This window comes from Macaca thibetana, chromosome 8, assembly GCF_024542745.1.
Source record: "Macaca thibetana thibetana isolate TM-01 chromosome 8, ASM2454274v1, whole genome shotgun sequence".
In the NCBI taxonomy this organism is placed as follows: Eukaryota; Metazoa; Chordata; class Mammalia; order Primates; family Cercopithecidae; genus Macaca; species Macaca thibetana.
The window spans coordinates 141,702,446-141,721,870 of record NC_065585.1 but is presented as its reverse complement, the minus strand read 5'-3'; the positions used below and the strand labels follow the sequence as shown (position 1 = coordinate 141,721,870).

The 19,425-nt window shown below is 42.5% G+C and overlaps 2 protein-coding genes across 2 annotated transcripts in view; both read right to left on the bottom strand.

Moving 5' to 3' along the window:
* TDRP (testis development related protein) overlaps positions 1-13,725 on the bottom strand; it is a 141,228-nt gene extending 127,503 nt beyond the window's left edge. The window contains exon 1 of the mRNA XM_050800218.1: positions 13,721-13,725. The gene's annotated coding sequence lies outside the window, so the exon portion shown is untranslated. The remainder of the gene's footprint in view (positions 1-13,720) is intronic.
* Positions 10,580-19,425, bottom strand: part of ERICH1 (glutamate rich 1) — a 107,595-nt gene continuing 98,749 nt past the window's right edge. The window contains exon 6 of the mRNA XM_050800201.1: positions 10,580-12,443. Coding sequence (XP_050656158.1) covers positions 12,184-12,443 — 260 coding nt within the window. The 3' untranslated portion in view covers positions 10,580-12,183. The remainder of the gene's footprint in view (positions 12,444-19,425) is intronic.

The following is a 19,425-nucleotide window of genomic DNA, read 5'->3' as shown; positions in this document are numbered from 1 at the left end:
TAGTTGCAGGTTTAGCTTTTTTTTTTTTTTTTTTTTTTTGAGACGGAGTCTGGCTCTGTGGCCCAGGCTGGAGTGCAGTGGCCAGATCTCGGCTCACTGCAAGCTCCGCCTCCCGGGTTCACGCCATTCTCCTGCCTCAGCCTCCCGAGTAGCAGGGACTACAGGCGCCCGCCACCTCGCCCGGCTAGTTTTTTGTATTTTTTAGTAGAGACGGGGTTTCACCGTGTTAGCCAGGATGGTCTCGATCTCCTGACCTCGTGATCTGCCCATCTCGGCCTCCCAAAGTGCTGGGATTACAGGCTTGAGCCACCGCGCCCAGCCCGCAGGTTTAGTTTTTAAAGCCACTGCCTGGTGCCCTCCAGGGCATCTGCACCATCTCCTGTTCCCAGCAGCAAAGCAGAGCAAGCGGCCTCTCCCTGGCCCAGGGCCTGGCACTGTCACTGTCATGTTAGCCATCGGGATAGGGGCGCAGTGGTTTCAATTTGCAGTTTTCTGATGACTAATGCTGTGGAGTGTTCTCATGTCCTTATCTGCCATCTCTACGTCCTCTTTGGGAAATGCCTCTACAGATCTTTCGCTCATTTTCTGATTGCAGTGTTGGCTTTCCTGTGCTGTTGGAGTGTGAGCGTTCTCTGAGTGTTCAAGCTGCCGGTCTGGTGTGGGATTTGTGTGGGCCGCTCCCACCTGGAGCTTGTCTCGCATCCTCTTGGCAGGGTCTTTCACAGAGCAAGTTTTACGTTTTTGCCAAAGTCCAGTTTGTAATCATTTTCCTTCGGGTGTTTAGTGCCAAGAGTAAGAACTCCTTGCCTTGGTAGACCCTGATGAATTTCTCCTGCACTTTTCCTGACTTGCATGTCCAGGGTCCACATTGAGCTAATTTTGTAAGAGATGTGAGACTCAGGTTGAGGCTTGTTTTTGCCTCAGGGGTCCGGTGCCTCCCACTGCTTGTGGACAGAGACCTCCTCTCCCAAGCTGCACACATACCTTCGTCAAACGTCAGCACGGCGAGTTCACGCAGGTTTATTTCGGGGTCTCTCATCTTGATCCAGGGTCTGCCCTTCTACAAGTGTCACACTGTCTTTTCTGTCACTGTAAAATAAGTCTTGAAACTGGATAAAGTGTTCCCTCCCACTTTATTCTTTCCAGAATTGTTTTAGCTAATTTAGTTCCTTTGCCTTTTCATCAAATTTTGGAATAATTTTGTCTATATTTCAAAAATGAATTGTTGGGTTTTGAGATGGAATCTCAATCTGTCGCCCAGGCTGGAGTGCAGTGGCACAATCTTGGTTCACTGCAACCTCTGCCTCCCAGGTTCAAACAGTTCTTGTGCCTCAGCCTTCCAAGTAGCTGTGATTAAAGGTGTGTGCCACCATATCCAACTAATTTTTGTACTTGTAGTAGAGATGGAGTTTTGCCATGTTGGCCAGGCTGGTCTTACTCCTGACCTCAGGTGATCTGCCTGCCTCAGCCTCCCAAAGTGCTGGGATTATAGGTGTGAGCCATTATGCTCAGCTAATTGTTGGGGTTTTAATAAGAATTTTGCTAAACTTGTATATCAATTTGGGGAGAATTGGTATCCTTACTATGTCGTGTCTTTCAATCCATTGGTAAGCTACCTCTATTTATTTAGATTTTGGTTTCTTTCATCAGTGTTGTCTAGTTTTCAGCACACCAGTCCTGTAGAGGATGTGTTACATTCACACACATTTCTTTTTAGTAATTATAGATGGTATCATGTCTTTAATTTCAGCATCCACGTGTGCCTTCCTAGTATATAGAAATGCAATGGATTTTTGTGTGTTTATTTTGCAATGAACCTTATGGCCATGGGTGAATAATTATATCTTACATTGCTGACTTCTATTTGCTAATATTATGTTAAGAATTTTTGTATCTGTATTTATGGGGAGTATTGGTTCATGGTTTTCTTTTTGTGTACTGTCTTTTTGTCTGATTTTTGTATCAGCGTAATACCAGCTTCATAAAATCAATCAGGAAGCATTCTCTCTTCTGTTTTCTGAAAGTGATTGTGTAGAATTAGTGTTAATTCTCATATAAATATTTGTTAGAATTCTCCAGTGAAACCATCTGAGCCTGGAGCTATCTTGTGAGGACTTCTTAAATTACGAATTTAATGTCCTTAATAGATATAGGTATAGTTGAATTGTTTGTTCCATATTGGGTGAGTTGTGGAAGTTTGTGTATTTTGAAGAATTGGTCCATTTCATCTAAGTTGTCAAATTTATCTGTGTAAAGTTGTTCATGGTGTTCTTTCATTGTCTTTGGATGTCTGTGGGGTCTGTAGTGATGCCCTGTCTCATTCCTGATCCTGATCAGTACCTTCTCTCTTGGTTTTGTCGTCAGCCCAGGCAGAGCTTTGTTGGTTTTGTTGCCTCTTTGCAGATCTTTGAGTGGGGGAGTCTAGGCCCCCATACCTTTTGCTGGTGCAAGCAAGGTTGGCGCAAGTGAAGCTGTGGCCCCAGCTCTCTCTGCCTGAACATTCTCTCTCTAAGCTCCCTGGTTTCTGGTCCTGTGGCTGGTGTGAGCAGGCTTCCCTCGGGCCTATTATTGTCTGTGTTGCAGTTTCCTGGCTTCTTCAGCTCCAGGTCTGGGATACACCAGGAAAAATCCATGGCTCACCTCGTGTCACTTCTCAATGCTGGGGTCCCCAGTCAGTATGCTTTCTTCTCACCTTTCAGTTTTTGTTTCCTTTCTATATGCTGTGTGGTTTTTAATTGAACTTAACATGAGGAATAGAGAAAATTACATCTTCATCTTCCCATGAGTGGAAATCCTAGTATTCATTTTTGAGGAAAGAAAGTCGAGCTGAAAGGATTTGTCACTTTGAAGGATCCTTCTCATAAAGGATCCTCCCATACAGGAGCTTTCAAAGTGACAATGTCACAAATGACCACTATCTTTCAGGATGTATAAATATTTTATTTTTGGCTTTCTGTGTATTAAAATGTTTATTGGAGATTAAATCTTTCCTAGGTGGCAACTTTACAAATGTCCCTGAATTTTCTTCTACATTCTGTAAGATTTCAGATTGAACTCATGAGCTCAAGAAAGTCTTCCTTGTAATTCTGGTTTGCAAGTGAAGACAGCAGTTTGAATTTGTACAGAAGTGATCATGGCAGCACCATCAGATCCGAGGTCACAGCAGGGTTATCTCTGAGCTGCCCTCTGTGCCCAACACATGACTTGACTCATATCAGATGCCAGACAGAAGTTGATTGAATTAAATTTACAAATGCTGCTTCCTCACATCTGACGTTTGCTTTGAACCTCTGCATACCTCTGCAAGTTTGGCGGTTTGCAATGATTATTATTTTCTCTTTAAAGAAGAGGAGATGGAGACTGAGGGGCTGAGGCTACTTGTCCAATGTCAGAATACCAAGTTCAGTGGCTGGATTAGGACCAACATCGTCTGCTTTAACTTAAGGGGTCCAGAACTTGCTACCCCAAAATATGCAACAATAGCATATTGATTAGTTTGAGCTAAAAGAAATTGAAGGCCAGGCACAGTGGCTCATGCCAGTAATCCCAGAATTTTGGGAGGCTGGGGTCAGAGGATTTCTTGAGCCCAGGAGTTTGAGACCAGCATGGGCAACATAGGGAGACCCCTGTTTTTAGAAAAAAGTAAAAAAATTAGGTGGGTGTGGTGGCATGCGCTTGTCGTCCCAGCTACTCAGGAGGCTGAGGTGGGAGGCTCACTTGAACCTGGGAGCTGGGGGCTGCAGTGAAAAAAAATTAAAAAATTGAGAGCCAACACAAGAATGCTCTTTGCCTCCTCATAAAATGCCTAAATTAATGTGTAAGTTTCCTCTTTTGTAAAGGAACTGACACTGATAAGGGAAAGGCTTGTTAGTAAAGATCTTGTACCAGGAGGAGAGTTACTCTAGACAGCCTCTACCCCAGAGCACCAGAGAAACTTTTTTTTTTTTTTTTTTTTTTTGAGACAGGGTCTTGCTCTGTCCCCCAGGCTAGACTGCAATGGCACCATCATGGTTCACTGCAGCCTTAACCTCCCAGGCTCAAGTGATTCTCCTGTCTCAGCCTCCTGAGTAGCTGGGACCACAGGTGTAAACCACCATGCTCAGCTAATTTTTAAAACCTTTTTTGTAGAGATGGAGTCCCACTATGTTGCCCAGGCTGGTCTTGAACTCCTGGGCTCAAGCAATCCTTCTGCCTTGGCCTCCCAAAGTGTTGTGATTACAGGTATGAACCACTGAGCCTGGCCCAGAGAGACTCTTACCTGTACAACTAGACAACTTTATTCACCAGACAGCTCCTTCTTGCACCCTCCCAAAATTTGCCTCCACCACCCTCAAGAAGCCCCAAGCCTCTATTCCCTTCTGTGGCTCAGGATGCTGTATAGCCCCCATCAGCTGGCCCTTCCCAGGCCCGATGGCCCCGGAATGTCCACCTGTGGATTGTGCATGGTTACCCTTCCTGTCCCCACTGTCCCCCACCCCACCTAACACAGTCTGTGGCTGCTAAGTCATTCTGGACTTGAACCTTCTGAAGACCAGAGCATTCTGTTCAGCACCATCACCAGGAGGTCAGAGCCACCAAAATTCCTGTCTTTGGAAGCGTGGAGCAGCATCCACTCTCTGCCCCAATGTCACGCCTTCTGAGGGAGATAAAACCAAAGGACGTCATGAACCCCAAAGCAAAAGCCAGTTCAGCCTAATACCCACTTGCCACCCAGTCAAAACAATGAAACAACCACCAACCATTTAACCCTCACAAAATTCTGGCTCCTTGACAAAAAGAAAATGCATGAACACTGCCCTGTGCAGAATAGAGAATCAGCAAAATTACAGATGGACCAGCAGGTGGGGAGGACGCCGGCTTCACTCCATCCCTGACATACACACTCCAGTATGGAGTGGAATTTAAGAGAGTCAAGTGCATCCTTATGATTTCCTGTTGGATCTCATTCTGCCACGGGGGAGTTTAAACAATTGCAACGTGCTTTCTCAAACCCTTGTCTTAATGTACACCAATACTTTTATATAACTTCTGCTGCCTTGAATTAGCTAGAGACACACATGAACTTGTCCAACATTTATTCTTATTTTAGTGTCAGTCCCTTGGGGAATGTGCCTTGGTCTGTGTAATAACAGAAAACATGGTCCCTAGATTTTCTGAAACAACAACAATTTCAAAATTCTTTTCTATTTTCCCTGAAGTACAGTTGCACTTGTGGAATTGTGTCTTATTTAAACAAAACGATATGAAACACTTTTTTAATGATTAAAGAATCATATTTTCACTGCATAAAAATAAGAAAATTCAGTAAAGTATAGAGAAAAAAAACAAAACTATCCATAGTCCATCATTAGAGGTAGCCATTAACATTTTGGTGTATTTTTCCAGTATTTATACGTATAATTGAGATCATACTCTGTATGCTATAACTTTGAATATTGCATTTAAAAATACTTTCTTTTTAAGGGAAATTTAGATTTATATAAAAATTGAGCAGAAAGTACAAAGTTTCCTCATACCTCCTCTCTCCAGTTTTCCCTATTATTTATATCTTGTCTTAGCGTGGCGCCCTTGTTACAATTCATGAACCAACATTGGTAGGTTATTATTAACTAAAGTCAATCATTTAGAACGGTTAGAACTCACTGTTGGGTCTGTAAATGTTGTGGGTTTAGATAAATGTGTAATGACCTGTACCCGCCATCACAGTATCTCACAGACTCACTGCTCTGAACATCATCTGTGCTCTGTGGCTTCATCCCTCTCTTCACCAATCCCAGCAACCACTGGGCTTTTTCCTGTCTCCATAGTTCTGCCATTTCTAGAATGTCCTGTAGCTGGAATCACACAGTGTGCAGCCTTTTCAGATTGGCTTCTCTCACTTAGTAATCTGCATTTAAATTGTTCCACGTCTTTTCACGGCTTGAAAGTTATTTTCTTTTTAGCCTTGAATCATATCCCATTGTCTTGAGTGAAGGTTAAACTTCTTCACCTGCCCCTAAAGGTATGAAAATGATGGATGGGGTAAAGTCTTAGAGGAGGGACTAAATAGAAAACCCAGAACTGATTGATCCTGATGGCTGATTGATTGGCAGGAGCACAAGCATCATCTCTGGTGCCCCCACCGAATCCCTGTAAGCCCCCCGCATTCCGAGCGGATGCTTCCCCTGCCAGGAGGGACCATGCTGCATCCCCCGGGGCTCTTGCGAGGATGATGGCAACCCCTCAAACAAAGCGAACAGCTCAGTTGCTCAGTAATGCTGCATTTATCAATAACAGCGTCCTGGGCCGGGTGGGAGTCAGGCAGGGTCTGTCTTGTGAGTTCCCGGCGCGAGAGCTGCATGATGTCCTGGGCCCATGAGTCACTGAGTAGCTAGAAGGGGCTCTGGGGACCTTGTGAAATGTGTGTCTTTTTAAATGTAACTATGATTTAGTATCTGATGGGGTGTAATAAATATTTAGTAGCACATTTTTCTGCAGATGGCGAGGGAGGAGGTCAGTCTCTGCCAACAAAACACAAGTTGTCTGATTTACTGAACTTCCTGGATGGTTTGGGTTTGTGTAGAACCAGCATCTGTTTGAAAAACGCTTGAAAAATAATGCAAAATCTTTCTCCAAACATTACCCAATTACCAAATACCGTAACTTATCTATTTTTTTCCAGGGGAATAAGTGCTAAGCGTGACTTCCATTTCCTAAAATAAAGTGCCTTACAATTAAGTATATATTCAACTATTGCAATTAGATTTTCACATTGAGGGTGCAGAGCCCAGTGGAGTGGAGTTGATTAACTGTTGTGAAAACCAATTCCATTTATTTTATCTTCAAGTGAATTTTTAAAAGGAAGTTAATATGTTGACTTATCTTGGAACAATTTGTCATTATATTCCACATGTAAGCCCTGGGTGTTAATTTTCCTATTTTAGATTGCCCTAAATTGAAAAGCCGCTGCCATTCTCTCTTGTGATCCAGAGCTGTCTCTAAGTTTGTCTTTCTCATTTGTAAAGACTGAGCATCACCTCATCGCAACACTCTAGACACTGCCTACGAAGGTTCCGGAACGCATCGTGGTTTGGTTCGGAAAGACTTGGGAAAATGAGTCTTATTCTGAGAGATGAAGTGTCCCAAAGTGAGTTTGGAGAAAATAGATGTCTAACAGGGTCATTCATATCAACCTCAGACACAAATGATATTTTTTGCTGGTTTCTTTTCTGTGGGCCAAGCTCAACTGTGTTTCAACTGCAATTTATTTTATTAGACTTTCTTTTTATGTAACCCAGACCAAAGAGTGACTACATGGAGACTAGAGTAAATCATGTCATGAATTACCCCATATCCTTTACTCTAAAATGCAGTTTGCTGCAGAATTATGCTTCCAAAATGGTCACAGATAATTACTGTGTAGGGCCCAAGCACACAACACCCTGTGGGGAGAATCTCAGATTTTCTGCACAACTGTACTTCCTGAGACCTGACGCTGTCAGCAGAGTGCCCTGGAGCATGCACCCGAGTAAGACACCTACCCCGCCGGCTGCCACAGACTCGCCAGAGTTCACGGGGTCTGCCTGAGGAGAAGGACCATATCTAAAACCTAGTATCAGGATTTCCGGCTAGATTACATCTTCCACCAAGTTTTTAAATATATGATTTTTTTAGAGGAGCAAAAAAGGGTGACATCACAAATATTCAAAAAGTTATATAAATACTATTGCATATGGATTACATACGATGTTAGTGCTCATTAAAAATCTCATTATAGAAAATCATGCCAGGTGCAGTGGCTCATGCCTGTAATCCCAATGCTTTGGGAGGCTGAGGCAAGGGGATCAGTTGAACCTAGGAGCTGACACCAGCTGAGCAATATAGGGACCCCGTCTCTACAAAAAATACAAAAATTAGCTGGGCATGGTGGCGCATGCCTGTAGTCCCAGCTACTCAGGAGGCTGAGGCAGGAGGACTGTTTGAGCCTGGGAGGTTGAGACTGCAATGAGCTGGGTTCACGCCACTGCACTCCAGCCTGGATGTCAGAGCGAGACGCTGTCCCTAAATAAATTTAAGAAAGGATGAATTGTATTTGCAACAAGCCATCGTGGTGAGAGTGAGGGATTCGGGTACCATGGAGCTCAACGGCTGGTTTTGAATGCACCAGAGCATTAAAGGAAGGAAATGATCAACTCTTGGCCAGATGCTCCCGTGACTGTCCTTAACGAACATCTTCCTTCCCATCTGAAATGGATCCATTTTGATTGGAGCTAGCACGCTCTATCTTTCTCTGCCTCCAACACTATACTCTGCAGCATAAATACATTCCCTCACAAAATAAAAGACATAGATTTTCTTTATTTCTCTTTCAACTCAATTTCTTATGATTAAAAGAGGAAAAGCAAAGTACTGGAGCCAATGGAGCGTGCGTGACTGAGCCAGATTCGGTCTTTTCCAAGCTCCATGTCCTACTCAAGGGCTCAAAGACAACGACAATGTAGAGTAACAAAGGAACGCACTGCAATGCCTGCTTTTCGGATGTCTGGGCGAGTCCTGAGGGTTTGAGCAACCTGAACATGAATCAACTAACACAGTAACTAGTAGAGTTTGAAAGGTCTCAACATTTGAAAATGCTCAGGGCCTCATTTCCATGGATGAAGAAAATCTTGCAGATTTGTTGTATCTTTTATTAATGTTAATTTAGCTAAGTACAAAGACTTTCAATTTCCAGTTTTTATTTAAAATGACATGCCCGTGAATAAAATCTGGAGACCAGTAAAGTACTTGTGCAGATGCATGCATAATATACATAGAATGTGCAAAATAAAAACACTAAAGAATGAATTATGAACCTCATTATGTGGATAAAACGCATTTGAAGTGGAAAATATGCCAAACATGAAAGAGAATTTTCATTAGGTACAGTTCAGAAATTGTGAGACAAAGGAATATCTTAAATGTATTACTCTTCTTATGTAAGAACAGTTGTTTAAATTATAAGAATGCCTAATGGGTTGAATTTCATATGTGTAGACAGATCCAAATTTTTTAAAATAAAAATTCAATATTCATGAGACTCAATCTAGACAATACATTAGAAAAGGAAAATATATGAAAAGTTATATGAGTAAATTATAAAATCCTAGTCAAAACTGATAAATAAAACACAAAATATTTGGTCAATAATCTCTCCAAGGCCCCCGTATGGCTTAATTTCTTTGTGCCTTTGTTTCGTTATCTGTGAAACAGCTTCAAGAGTTGCATAAAGTCTCAAATTGGTTTGAAAACTTTAAGAGTTGTATTGATTTATTGGTCATTCTTTTGGCAAATATGTATCAAGTGCTTTGCTACAAACACAGATGGTGGTTACCAAGATGCCTCTAGCATGTAATGTTCTCCATGACCAAATTCACTTATTCATTCTTTTGCCAAGAAGAGAAGATTCCCACAAGGATTGGACACTCCATCAAGCTGCCTTTCAAAGCTTTGCTATCTCATGGCCAGCGATGAAGGACCAGTGCCCTAAAGCTCTGGTGCCACAGGCCGGGCACCGTGCATGTTTCTCCTCCCAGGAACTCAGGGCAGTTGCTGTTCCCATCTGTAAGTGAAAGCAGGGCTGGGGGACTATTTCTTTCCCAAGGTCTCAGCGACTGCCCAGAACCAGAAGTATCAGCCTTAGAATGCTTAGAATGCTCACCCGCTGCCCGCATGTCATCAGGGAGCACTCCAGGCCCTGGCTGGCTCTTGGTACTGGTTTGGCCCCAGCTCCAGCGCAGCAGGCCTGACTCCCAGGTGACAGGCAGGTGGTGATGGAGGAGGCAGGTGCAGCTGTAGCAAGGGCCACCTCCCTTTGGAATCTGCCCAGAGATGCAAGCAGGATTCCCAGGAGGCACCGGCACTGCAGACAAGTGGTTGAAACAAGGACAGCCTTGAAGAAATAACCCTGAAAACCTTTTGTGGGGACTCGACCAGTGTCTGAGAATTTCTGTACATGAATCACCTGTACACAACAGGCTGTTTGCTCTGGAAAGCCCACAGGCCAGATTTCACATTCCTCTGTAATGATCTGATGCCTCCTCTGTCAGCTGTCTGCAGTCCCGGCCATCGCCTACTGTCCCACAAACAGCTTTCCAGCCACCGAGGGGTGGAGTCTGAGGAACCTTATCTCAGACCCTTGGAAAACTCTCTCACTTTGAGACTTGGGGCCCACCTTTCGGAAATGCAAAAGAAACACCGACATACGTCTTCATTAAGCCAAATCCGCTGGGTATGGTTTCATGTTTTTACAGATATTTAACCTCTCTCAGTTCTGGAATTGTGTTAGCATTTGCACTTTTGATTCATCTGACTCCAAGTGTTATAACCCCCTTGGCATCTGTCTAGACAGGTGCTGCCTACTCAATGCAGTATTTTTACAGATTTGTCAGGTTACTGGTGGGACCGTGTCAGGATCACTAATGGTCATGTGCGCGTGTCTATGACCCCTTCCAAATTCTAAGCTCTTCATGGATAAAGACTAGGATTTCTCTTCCTTAGTATTTCATGTTGGACTAAATAATAAGTATGAAGGAGTGTTGAGTCAATGTTTTCCATTCACTTCATTTCATCAATTCATTCTTTATCCAACATATACTTGTTGATGCCCAGCTCTGTGCCTGACACGATGGCAGCTGTGGATGGTAGCTGTTGATCTGAAAAAGCATCCTTCGTTCAGGTGGAAGCTGGACAGGAACAACCCACCCAGCCAGTTAGGTTCCTCAGCTGCGTGACACCAGGGAGCTGCTGTCTGGGGATTGCATATATTAAGAGAGGGACAGAGTGCGTGACTGAGCCACAGGCTCACCTCAGCCAGTCAGAAGGGCTTGGGCACTGCCTCATTCAAACCACCTTGGAGCAGATAACACCCCGCTCCCAGCAGCCCTGGACCCGCCGGCCACTGAAGATCTCAGCTCTCACCCGCCTCGCAAAGCTCGCGGCATCTGAGTCTTGGGTTCCTGGTCCATTGCTTAAAAAGTCACTCATCACACAAAGTCGAAAGCAGACAGTTCAAAGTCAAAAGCTTGACCTGGAATTGCCCCAGTCAGCACCACAGCTGGTTAAGGCGGCCCCTCTCTCTTTCCTCCTCTTATTTTCTCGGTCTTAAGCCTGCTTAGAACTCCTGGAAAATCAGGTTAAGGGAGATCCGTTGTGTTCATTATTTTAATACAATGTTTATTGATCCACAGATATGTGCCGATTGCTAGGATAAAGAGATAACTAAGATTAATCTTCCTAAGCCCTCCTTTCCTCAGCCATAAACAGGACAATGATCAAAGCAAGGATCACAACAGTGCCCGGGGTGGCTGTCGTCTCTATGAGGCCTGGATGCGCTGATGCCATTCCTGCAAAGGGCAGGCTCAGACAATGGCAGTGTTGATTACGGAGGTGATGGCTGCAGCTGCAGACAGCTATTTGGCAAGTGCTATGAACTATCCCTGATCGGCCCAGGGGAGGCGCGCCTCTGACCCGTCACCATTGGAAATCAACTTAATGGACTGTCCTGGAAAGGCAATCAGTCTAGTCTAAACAGGAAAGACAACATTCTTATTGCTTGGAGGTTTACTCGAGTGAGAACTGAGTGGAATGACAGAGAAAACACCCATTGCTATGAGCTACCTGGTAAAAGCTCAGAGAGGACAGAAAATTGCGTTTCATTTTCTGATAGAACATCTTGTTACAAATTTGCAACCCTGTTTTCTGTCAATATTCTGCTTTCCTCTTTAATGAATATGCTGTGGTCTCATGCAGTACAGAGAACCTAGGGAAATTAACCTAATGAATTACTAAGTTACAATTTTCCAGATGACCTCGATTGCTGTTTTCTTGAAAATGTCGATGTTTGGGAATTGTTGGAGAGGACACACACACATTCTCAGCCCATCACTCCCCTCTGTCGCCTTTAGCGCACGCCATGCCCAGAAATGTGCGAGAGAAGAAAGTCCGTTAAAAACACCCTGTACCTCTGGTAATTTGTTTCTCTGTATTGATAGGTTATTAATAAGTATATTAAACTCAAGGGTACACCTAAAAGAAATTCCATAACCTGAAAAGTGCAGTCACGCGGGCTCATGACAGTTTCTCTGTGTCCAGGTGGTGTCTGGGGCACAGATCTCTGTAACGTTGCATTTTCACATTTGTGCGGCAGGAGGGGCAAGAGGGAGGGCGTTAACTGGCAGTTGCTGAAGACAGGTTCCTGTCGGCCAGGTGTGCGCAGCCGCCATCCCGAGACAGACTCCCGCCACGTGGGTGAGGCTGACAGAGCCCCGCACCCCTGGTCATGCTCTCCTGGCTAAGCAGACTCAGGGCTGGACAACAAACCCAGATATGTATGACCAGAGCACCGCTCCCAGGAATTTGAAATTGGTATCTGGGGACCACAACACGCGCATCTGGGAAATGGAGCTGAAAAGCAGATAAAGTCAGGGCTGGGGAGAGAGAATCAGAGTGAATGGGGAGAGGGAGGCAGAGACAGAGAGAGAGATGGGGGAAGAGAGAGAGCGGGGGAAGAGAGAGAGGGGGAGGAAGAAAGAGGGGGAGGAAGAGAGAGGGGGAGGAAGAGAGAGAAGGGGAGAGAGAAAGAGGGATAGAGAGAGAGGGAGACAGAGACAGAAAGAGAGAGAGAGAGACATTGATTATATAAGCAAGCAACTACCCAGAAGGAAGAAAAACGATTCAGGACCAATGGAATAATTCTGGTTCCTACTTTGATTCTTTGTCCCAGCCCACCCATGACTGTATGACAGTTCATATGATTCCAGTTTAGCTGGCTAGGAAACTGAGAATGGAAGAAGGCAGGAGTTCACTCGGGGCACAGGAGGTGGGGACCAAACGATTCCAAGTGGTACTGGTGCCCTCATGAAGCGCTTCCATAAAAAGCGGGAAGTACTCCAACTGCTGGGAGCGTCTTCTAAATTGGGATGTTCCTGGCGGTTCAGGGCAGCCAGAGGATGCCTCCTCAGAGGGCTTCCCCCACTATGTCCAGAGCGTCGCCGTTGCTCATGGCTCCACGCCTGCCTCACCGTTCTCAGCACTGATCACTCCCTGTCATCTGCTACCTGCGTGTTTATCCATTTGCTCCTCATCTGGCCCCACTGGGGAGTGCTGAGTGCTTGGTGCTTAGTCTATCCTCACTTCCCTCTGACTGCTGAGTGCTTGGTGCTCAGTCTATCCTCACTTCCCTCTGACTGCTGAGTGCTTGGTGCTTGGTCCATCCTCACTGCCCTCTGAGTGCTCAGTACTTGGTGCTCAGTCTGTTCTCACTGCCCTCTGAGTGCTTGGTGCTCCATCTGTTCTCACTGCCCTCTAAGTGCATGGTACTTGGTCCATCCTCACTGCTGAGTGCTTGGTGCTCGGTCAATCCTCACTGCCCTTTGAGTGGTCAGTATTTGGCCCTTGGTCCATCTTCACCGCCCTCTGAGTGCTTGATGCTCAGTCCATCCTCACTGCCCTCTGAGTGCTCACTACGCAATGTTCCATCTGTTCTCACTGCCCTCTGAGTGCTCGGTACTTGGTCCATCCTCACTGCCCTCTGAGTGCTTGGTGCTTGATCTATCCTCACTGCCCTCTGAGTGCTCAGTACTTGGTGCTTAGTCTGTCCTCACTGCCCTGTAAGTGCTTGGTGCTTGGTTTGTCCTCACTGCCTGGAGCAGTGCCTGGCATAAGCTCAGTGGGTACACGCTAACTGACTGAGTGACTGCAGCCTCCCCCTCCCACCCCACTCTCTTTCAGAGACCTTGGGCAACATTATCAAATCCTCCAGGCCTCAGCTATGAAATGGGTGTGACTGGAACCTCCTTCCAGGCTGTGATGAGACTAACTGCGTTATCACACACAGCACACTTGGAACAGCACCCAATGATATTAACTATTAAAACGGTGGTTAAACCTGGTGTCATGGACTACACTGCTACGTGTAATCTTAATGCAAGAGCACACAGACCGAGAGGGCCACTTGAGACGTGGTCCCCCAAATGCCTGACCAAGTTGGAGATCAGTGGTGGAATTTTCAAAGGTAGAGGACACAGCTACCACCTTGGGAGTGGTGGACTGCCCCGAGAAGACAATCATTTAACTGGAGAAAATGGTTTTAAACATCATTTAAAGTCTCTGAAATGATCCTAAGGGCATACACAGACTGAAAACTATTTCTTCAGGAAAATTCAGTAAATCTTGGTAAGAACAGTGAGAGTCTGTGGCATTTGAGCCTCAGCCTCCTTCTCCCCTCCCTCCAAGCCCATCCAGAAAACGGGAGCTCTGCTCTGTACAGACGTGGAGAAGAAAATGGGGGCCCTACTCCCCCAGCGCCCAGTCTGGGGCTCTGGCCACCTGTGTTTCCCACCTCCCAGCCCCCTTTGAAAATGTGGAAAGCCAAATAAAGAGAAAGTCTTGAGAGCAGCAAGGGCAAGTGACCCGCTGTGCAGGAGGGAGCCCCGGGGAGACCTGTCTCGCACAAGGGGATTCTGTAGATAATTGTAAAAGACAGTATACTATATTTCTTCTTTCTTCTCTTAACTTATTTAAAAAATACTTACATAAAAGAATATGTATATAATTATATTATTTGTATTATAACATATAGAAATGTAATACATTTGAAAATAGCAGCACAAAGAAGGCGGGTTGAAACAAAGCTGTACTGGAGTGAAAGAAATGGCATCAGATAGTGACCAGAATCCACAGGGGGAAGAAAAGAGAATCAGAAATGGTAAATCAGGAGGTTAATATAACAAACTTTATAAACATATACTTTCTCTCCTTTCTTCTCTCAACTTCCTTAAAAGACTTAAGATTATGTAAAGTAGTAATTACAAAAATATATTGTTGGGTTTGTAACATATACAGGGACAATATATTAAACAAGAGCACAAAAAAGAAGTCTATGGAATGAAACTATGTTTTATGAAGTCTATGGAATTGAACTCATTCCACAGGAGTATGTTTCTATATTTCACTGGTATTAGGCTAGTATAAATCTAAAATTAAATTTGACGTTAAGATGTACATGGTAAGCCCTAGAGCAACCACTAAGAAAATGACTCAAACAATACAGTAAAGAAGTCATTTAAGAAATAAAAAGTATTACATTATAAAATATCCACTTAATACCAAAAAGCAATACAAGAACATGGAGGAATAATAAGGACATATAGAAAACAAAAAGTGGGCCAGTCGTGGTGGCTCACACCTGTAATCCCAGCACTTTGGGGGGCCAAGGTGGGTGGATCACGAGGTCAGGAGTCCGAGACCAGCCTGACCAACATGGTGAAACCATGTCTGTACTAAAAATACAAAAATTAGCTAGGCGTGGTGACGCACATCTGTAATCCCAGCTATTCAGGAGGCTGAGGCGGGAGAATCGCTTGAATCCAGGAGGCGGAGGTTGTAGTGAGCCAAGATTGCACCACTGCACTCCAGCCTGGGTGACTGAGTGAGACTCTGTCTCAAAAAATAAATAAATAAATAAATAAGAAAACAAAAAGCATAATGGTAGATATAAATCCAATAATCAATAAAAATAATATTTAAATGTGAATCAATTGAACAAGTCAATCAAAAGGCAGAAATTACCAGATTGAATAAAGGGAAACAAGAAACCGGCTTATCAAGTGTGTGTCTGTGTGTCTGTATAGTAGCTACAATGTACACTGACTTCCTATAGAAAAAGTATTCATATTCTGTAGAAAATCCAGTGTAGCTTTTAAAAATATAAATGAGTTGAAAGTTAAAGAACAGAAAAACATATGCCATCAAACAGCAACCATGACAGAGCTGGAGAGGCTATACTAACATCAGAAAAAATAGACCCTAAAACAGAAAATGTTACTAAAGATGAACATTTTGTAATGATAAAAGAGTCAATTCATCTGGACAATATAACAATTATAAACCCATATGCACCTAACAGTGGCACTCCAAAATATATAAAGCAAACTGGTGAAACTGAAGGGAGAAGTAGACAATTTAATAATGGTTTTTACAAACTTCAATACCCCATTTTTAATTATTTATAGAACAAATAGGCAGAAGATCCACACAGAAATAAAAACTTAAATAAACTTAGATTTAACCAGCACCTACAGAACACTTCACCAAAAACAGCAGAATACATATTCCCAAGTACACATAAAACATTCTCCACAATTGACAATATGGTGCATACACCATAAAATAAACTTGAATACCTTTAAATAGGATTGAAATCATAAGTATATTGTCTGAGCACAATGGACTTAAGTTAAAAATCAGTAATAGGAAGAAACTTGGGAAATGCACAAATATCTGAAAATTAAACAATACACTCCTAAATAACCAATGGATGAAAGAAGAAATTACAAGGGAAATTAGAAAAAACCTTGAGAAGGATGAAAACAAAAGTACATCATGCCAATATTTATAGAATGCAGCTAAAGCAGTGCCCAGAGGAAAAGTTATAGCTCTACATGCTTATATTAAAAAAGAAGCTCTCAAATCAATAACCTTTCTACCTTAAGACACTAGAAAAATTTCTCACAACAAAAGATAAGTGTGTGATGTGATGGATATGTTAATTAGCTTGATATAACCATTTAACAATGTATATATATATCAAATATCATGCAGTAAATATATGTAATTTTTGTCAACTATATGTTAATAAAAATTTTAAAAATAATTAAATAATTAAAAAGAGAAACTAGATAGAGAAGGGCAAACTAAACTTAAAACCAGCAGAAGAAAGGAAATAATCAAGATTAGAACAGAAATAACCGACAGAGAATAGAAAAACAATAGAGAAATCAACCAGACCAATGGTTAGTTCTTTGAAAAGATTGACAAAATGACAATCCTTTAGAAAGACTAAGAAAAAAAGAGAGGGACTAAATTACCAAAATTAGAAATGGAAGGGAGGACATCTTATAAAATAATGACCTTATAAAAGTAAAAAAGGATTATAAGTGAATAATATCAATTATATGCCAACAAAGTTAGATACAATTCCTGAAAAAACACAAACTACCCAAACCAACTCAAAAGAAAATAGATCTAAAACAATTAGAGATTAAATTAATAATGTTAAAACTTCCTTGCGGCTGAATGTGGTGGCTCATGCCTATAATCCCAGCACACTGGGAGGCCACGGATAACGATCACTTGATGCTGGGAGTTTGAGACCAGCCTGGACAACACAGTGAGACCATCTCTTTAAAAAATAAAAATGAAAAAATTAACCAAGTGTGGTGGTATGTGCACCTGTAGTCTTAGCTACCTGGGAGACTCTGGTAGGAGGACTATTTGAACTCAGGAGTTTGAGGTTATAGTGGCCTAAGATTGTGCCACTGTACTCCATCCTGGGTGACAGAGCAAGACTCTCAGAAAAATAAAAATAAATAAATTCTTTGCTATGGTCTGAATATTTGTATCCACCCACCATGTATATATGACACTCAATCACCAAGATGATGTTATTAGGAGGTGGGGCCTTTGGAGAGTGATTAGGTGATGCAGGCCCTGTGAAAATGAATACGATTAATGCTTTTATAAAAGAGGCCCCCAAGAGCTGCCTTGCCTTCTGCTATGTGAGGATGCAGTGAGAAGTCACCATATCTATGAAGCAGAGAACAAAGCTTTTCTAGATACTAAATCTGGTGGTGCTGTGATCTTGGACTGTCCAGTCTCCAGAACTGTGAGCAATAAATTCTGCTGTTTATAAAGTACCCAGTATGGGGTATTTTGATATCATAGTCCAAACAGACTATCCTTGAAAACCCAGGCCAGGCAGCTTCACTAGCAAATTCTATCAGACATTTAAAAAGGCAGGGCACAGTGGCTCACACCTGTAATCCCAGAACTTTGGGAGGCTGAGGTGGGAGGATCATTTGAGCCCAGGAGTTTCAGGCCAGCCTTGGCAACAGAGTGAGACCCCATCTCTATAAAAAATCTTTTTTTTTAAATAGCCAGGTGTAGTGATGCACACCTGTGGTCCCAGCAACCCAGGATGCTGAGGTGGGATAATTGCTTGAGCCCAGGAATTCAAGGCTGCAGCAAGCCATGATTGTGCCACTGTACTCCAACTTGGGCAACAGAGGAGATCCTCTCTCTAAATAAAATAAATAAACAAACAAACAAACAAATAAATAAATAAATAAAACATCCATAATAATCAATACCAATACTGTCAATACCAATCCTACCAAAAAATAGAAAACGGTTTAACACTTCCCAACTCATTCTATAGAACAGTATGACCCAGAGATAAAACAGGCAAAGATATCAAAAGAAAACTACAGACTAATGTTCCTTGTGAATACAGACACAAAAATCCTCAACCAAACACTAGCAAACAACTTAAAACAATGCATAAATGGAATTACACACCATGAGTAAATGGAATTTATCCTAGGAATTCAAGGTTGGTTTGGCAACAACCAAAGTAACAGCAACAACCAATGTAACAGACACCATATGAATAAAGTACAAAATCCATGTGGCTTCCCAATAGATGCAGGAAAGAAATTTGAGGAGACTCAACACCCTTTCATGCTAAGAGGATGCTCAACAAACTAGAAGTTGAAGGAAACCTCCTCAACCTGATGCTTATGTTTATGGTCAATTGATTTTCAACAAGAATACTATGACAACTCGAAGGGGAAATAATAGTCCTCTATTTTTTAATTTAAAAATGTTTATTTTTTCCAGGTTTATTGAGGTATCGATGATAAAAATTGTATGTATTTAGGTTGTACAGTAGGACTTTTTCATATATGTGTAGATTGTGAAATAATTACCACAATAAAGCTATTTAGCACATCTATCACCTCACAGAATTACCATTTTGTGTGCATGAAGAACAGTTACTTAAATAAATGATGCTGGAACAAGTGGATTTTATGTAAAAACATGAAGTTGAACCCTTTTCTTACACTACTCACAAAGTCTAACTCAAAATGGACCACAGACCTTAGTGTCAGAACCGAAACTATAAAACTGTCTGAAGAAAGCACAGGTGTAAGTCTTCGTGACCTTGGATCAGACAATGATTTCTTAGATATGAACCAAAAGCACTAGTAATGAAAGAAAAAAGTAGATAAATTGGCTACATTAAAAATTTTTTTGTTGCAAATGATACCACCAATAAAGAAGACAACACACAGAATGGGGGAAAATTTTGTGAATCATATACCTAATCTAATGAGGGACTAGTATCCAAAATATACAAATAACTCTTACAACTCAATAATAAAAAAACCCAACTACACATTAGTGAAGGATCTGAATAGACATGATTCTAAAGAAGTCATGCAAACGGCCAATGAGCACACGCAAAGATATTCGACTTCATTATCCACCAAGAAAATGCAAATTGAAACCACAATGAGACATCACCTCAAACCTATGAGGATGGCTAGATGAGACAGATAGATGATGCAA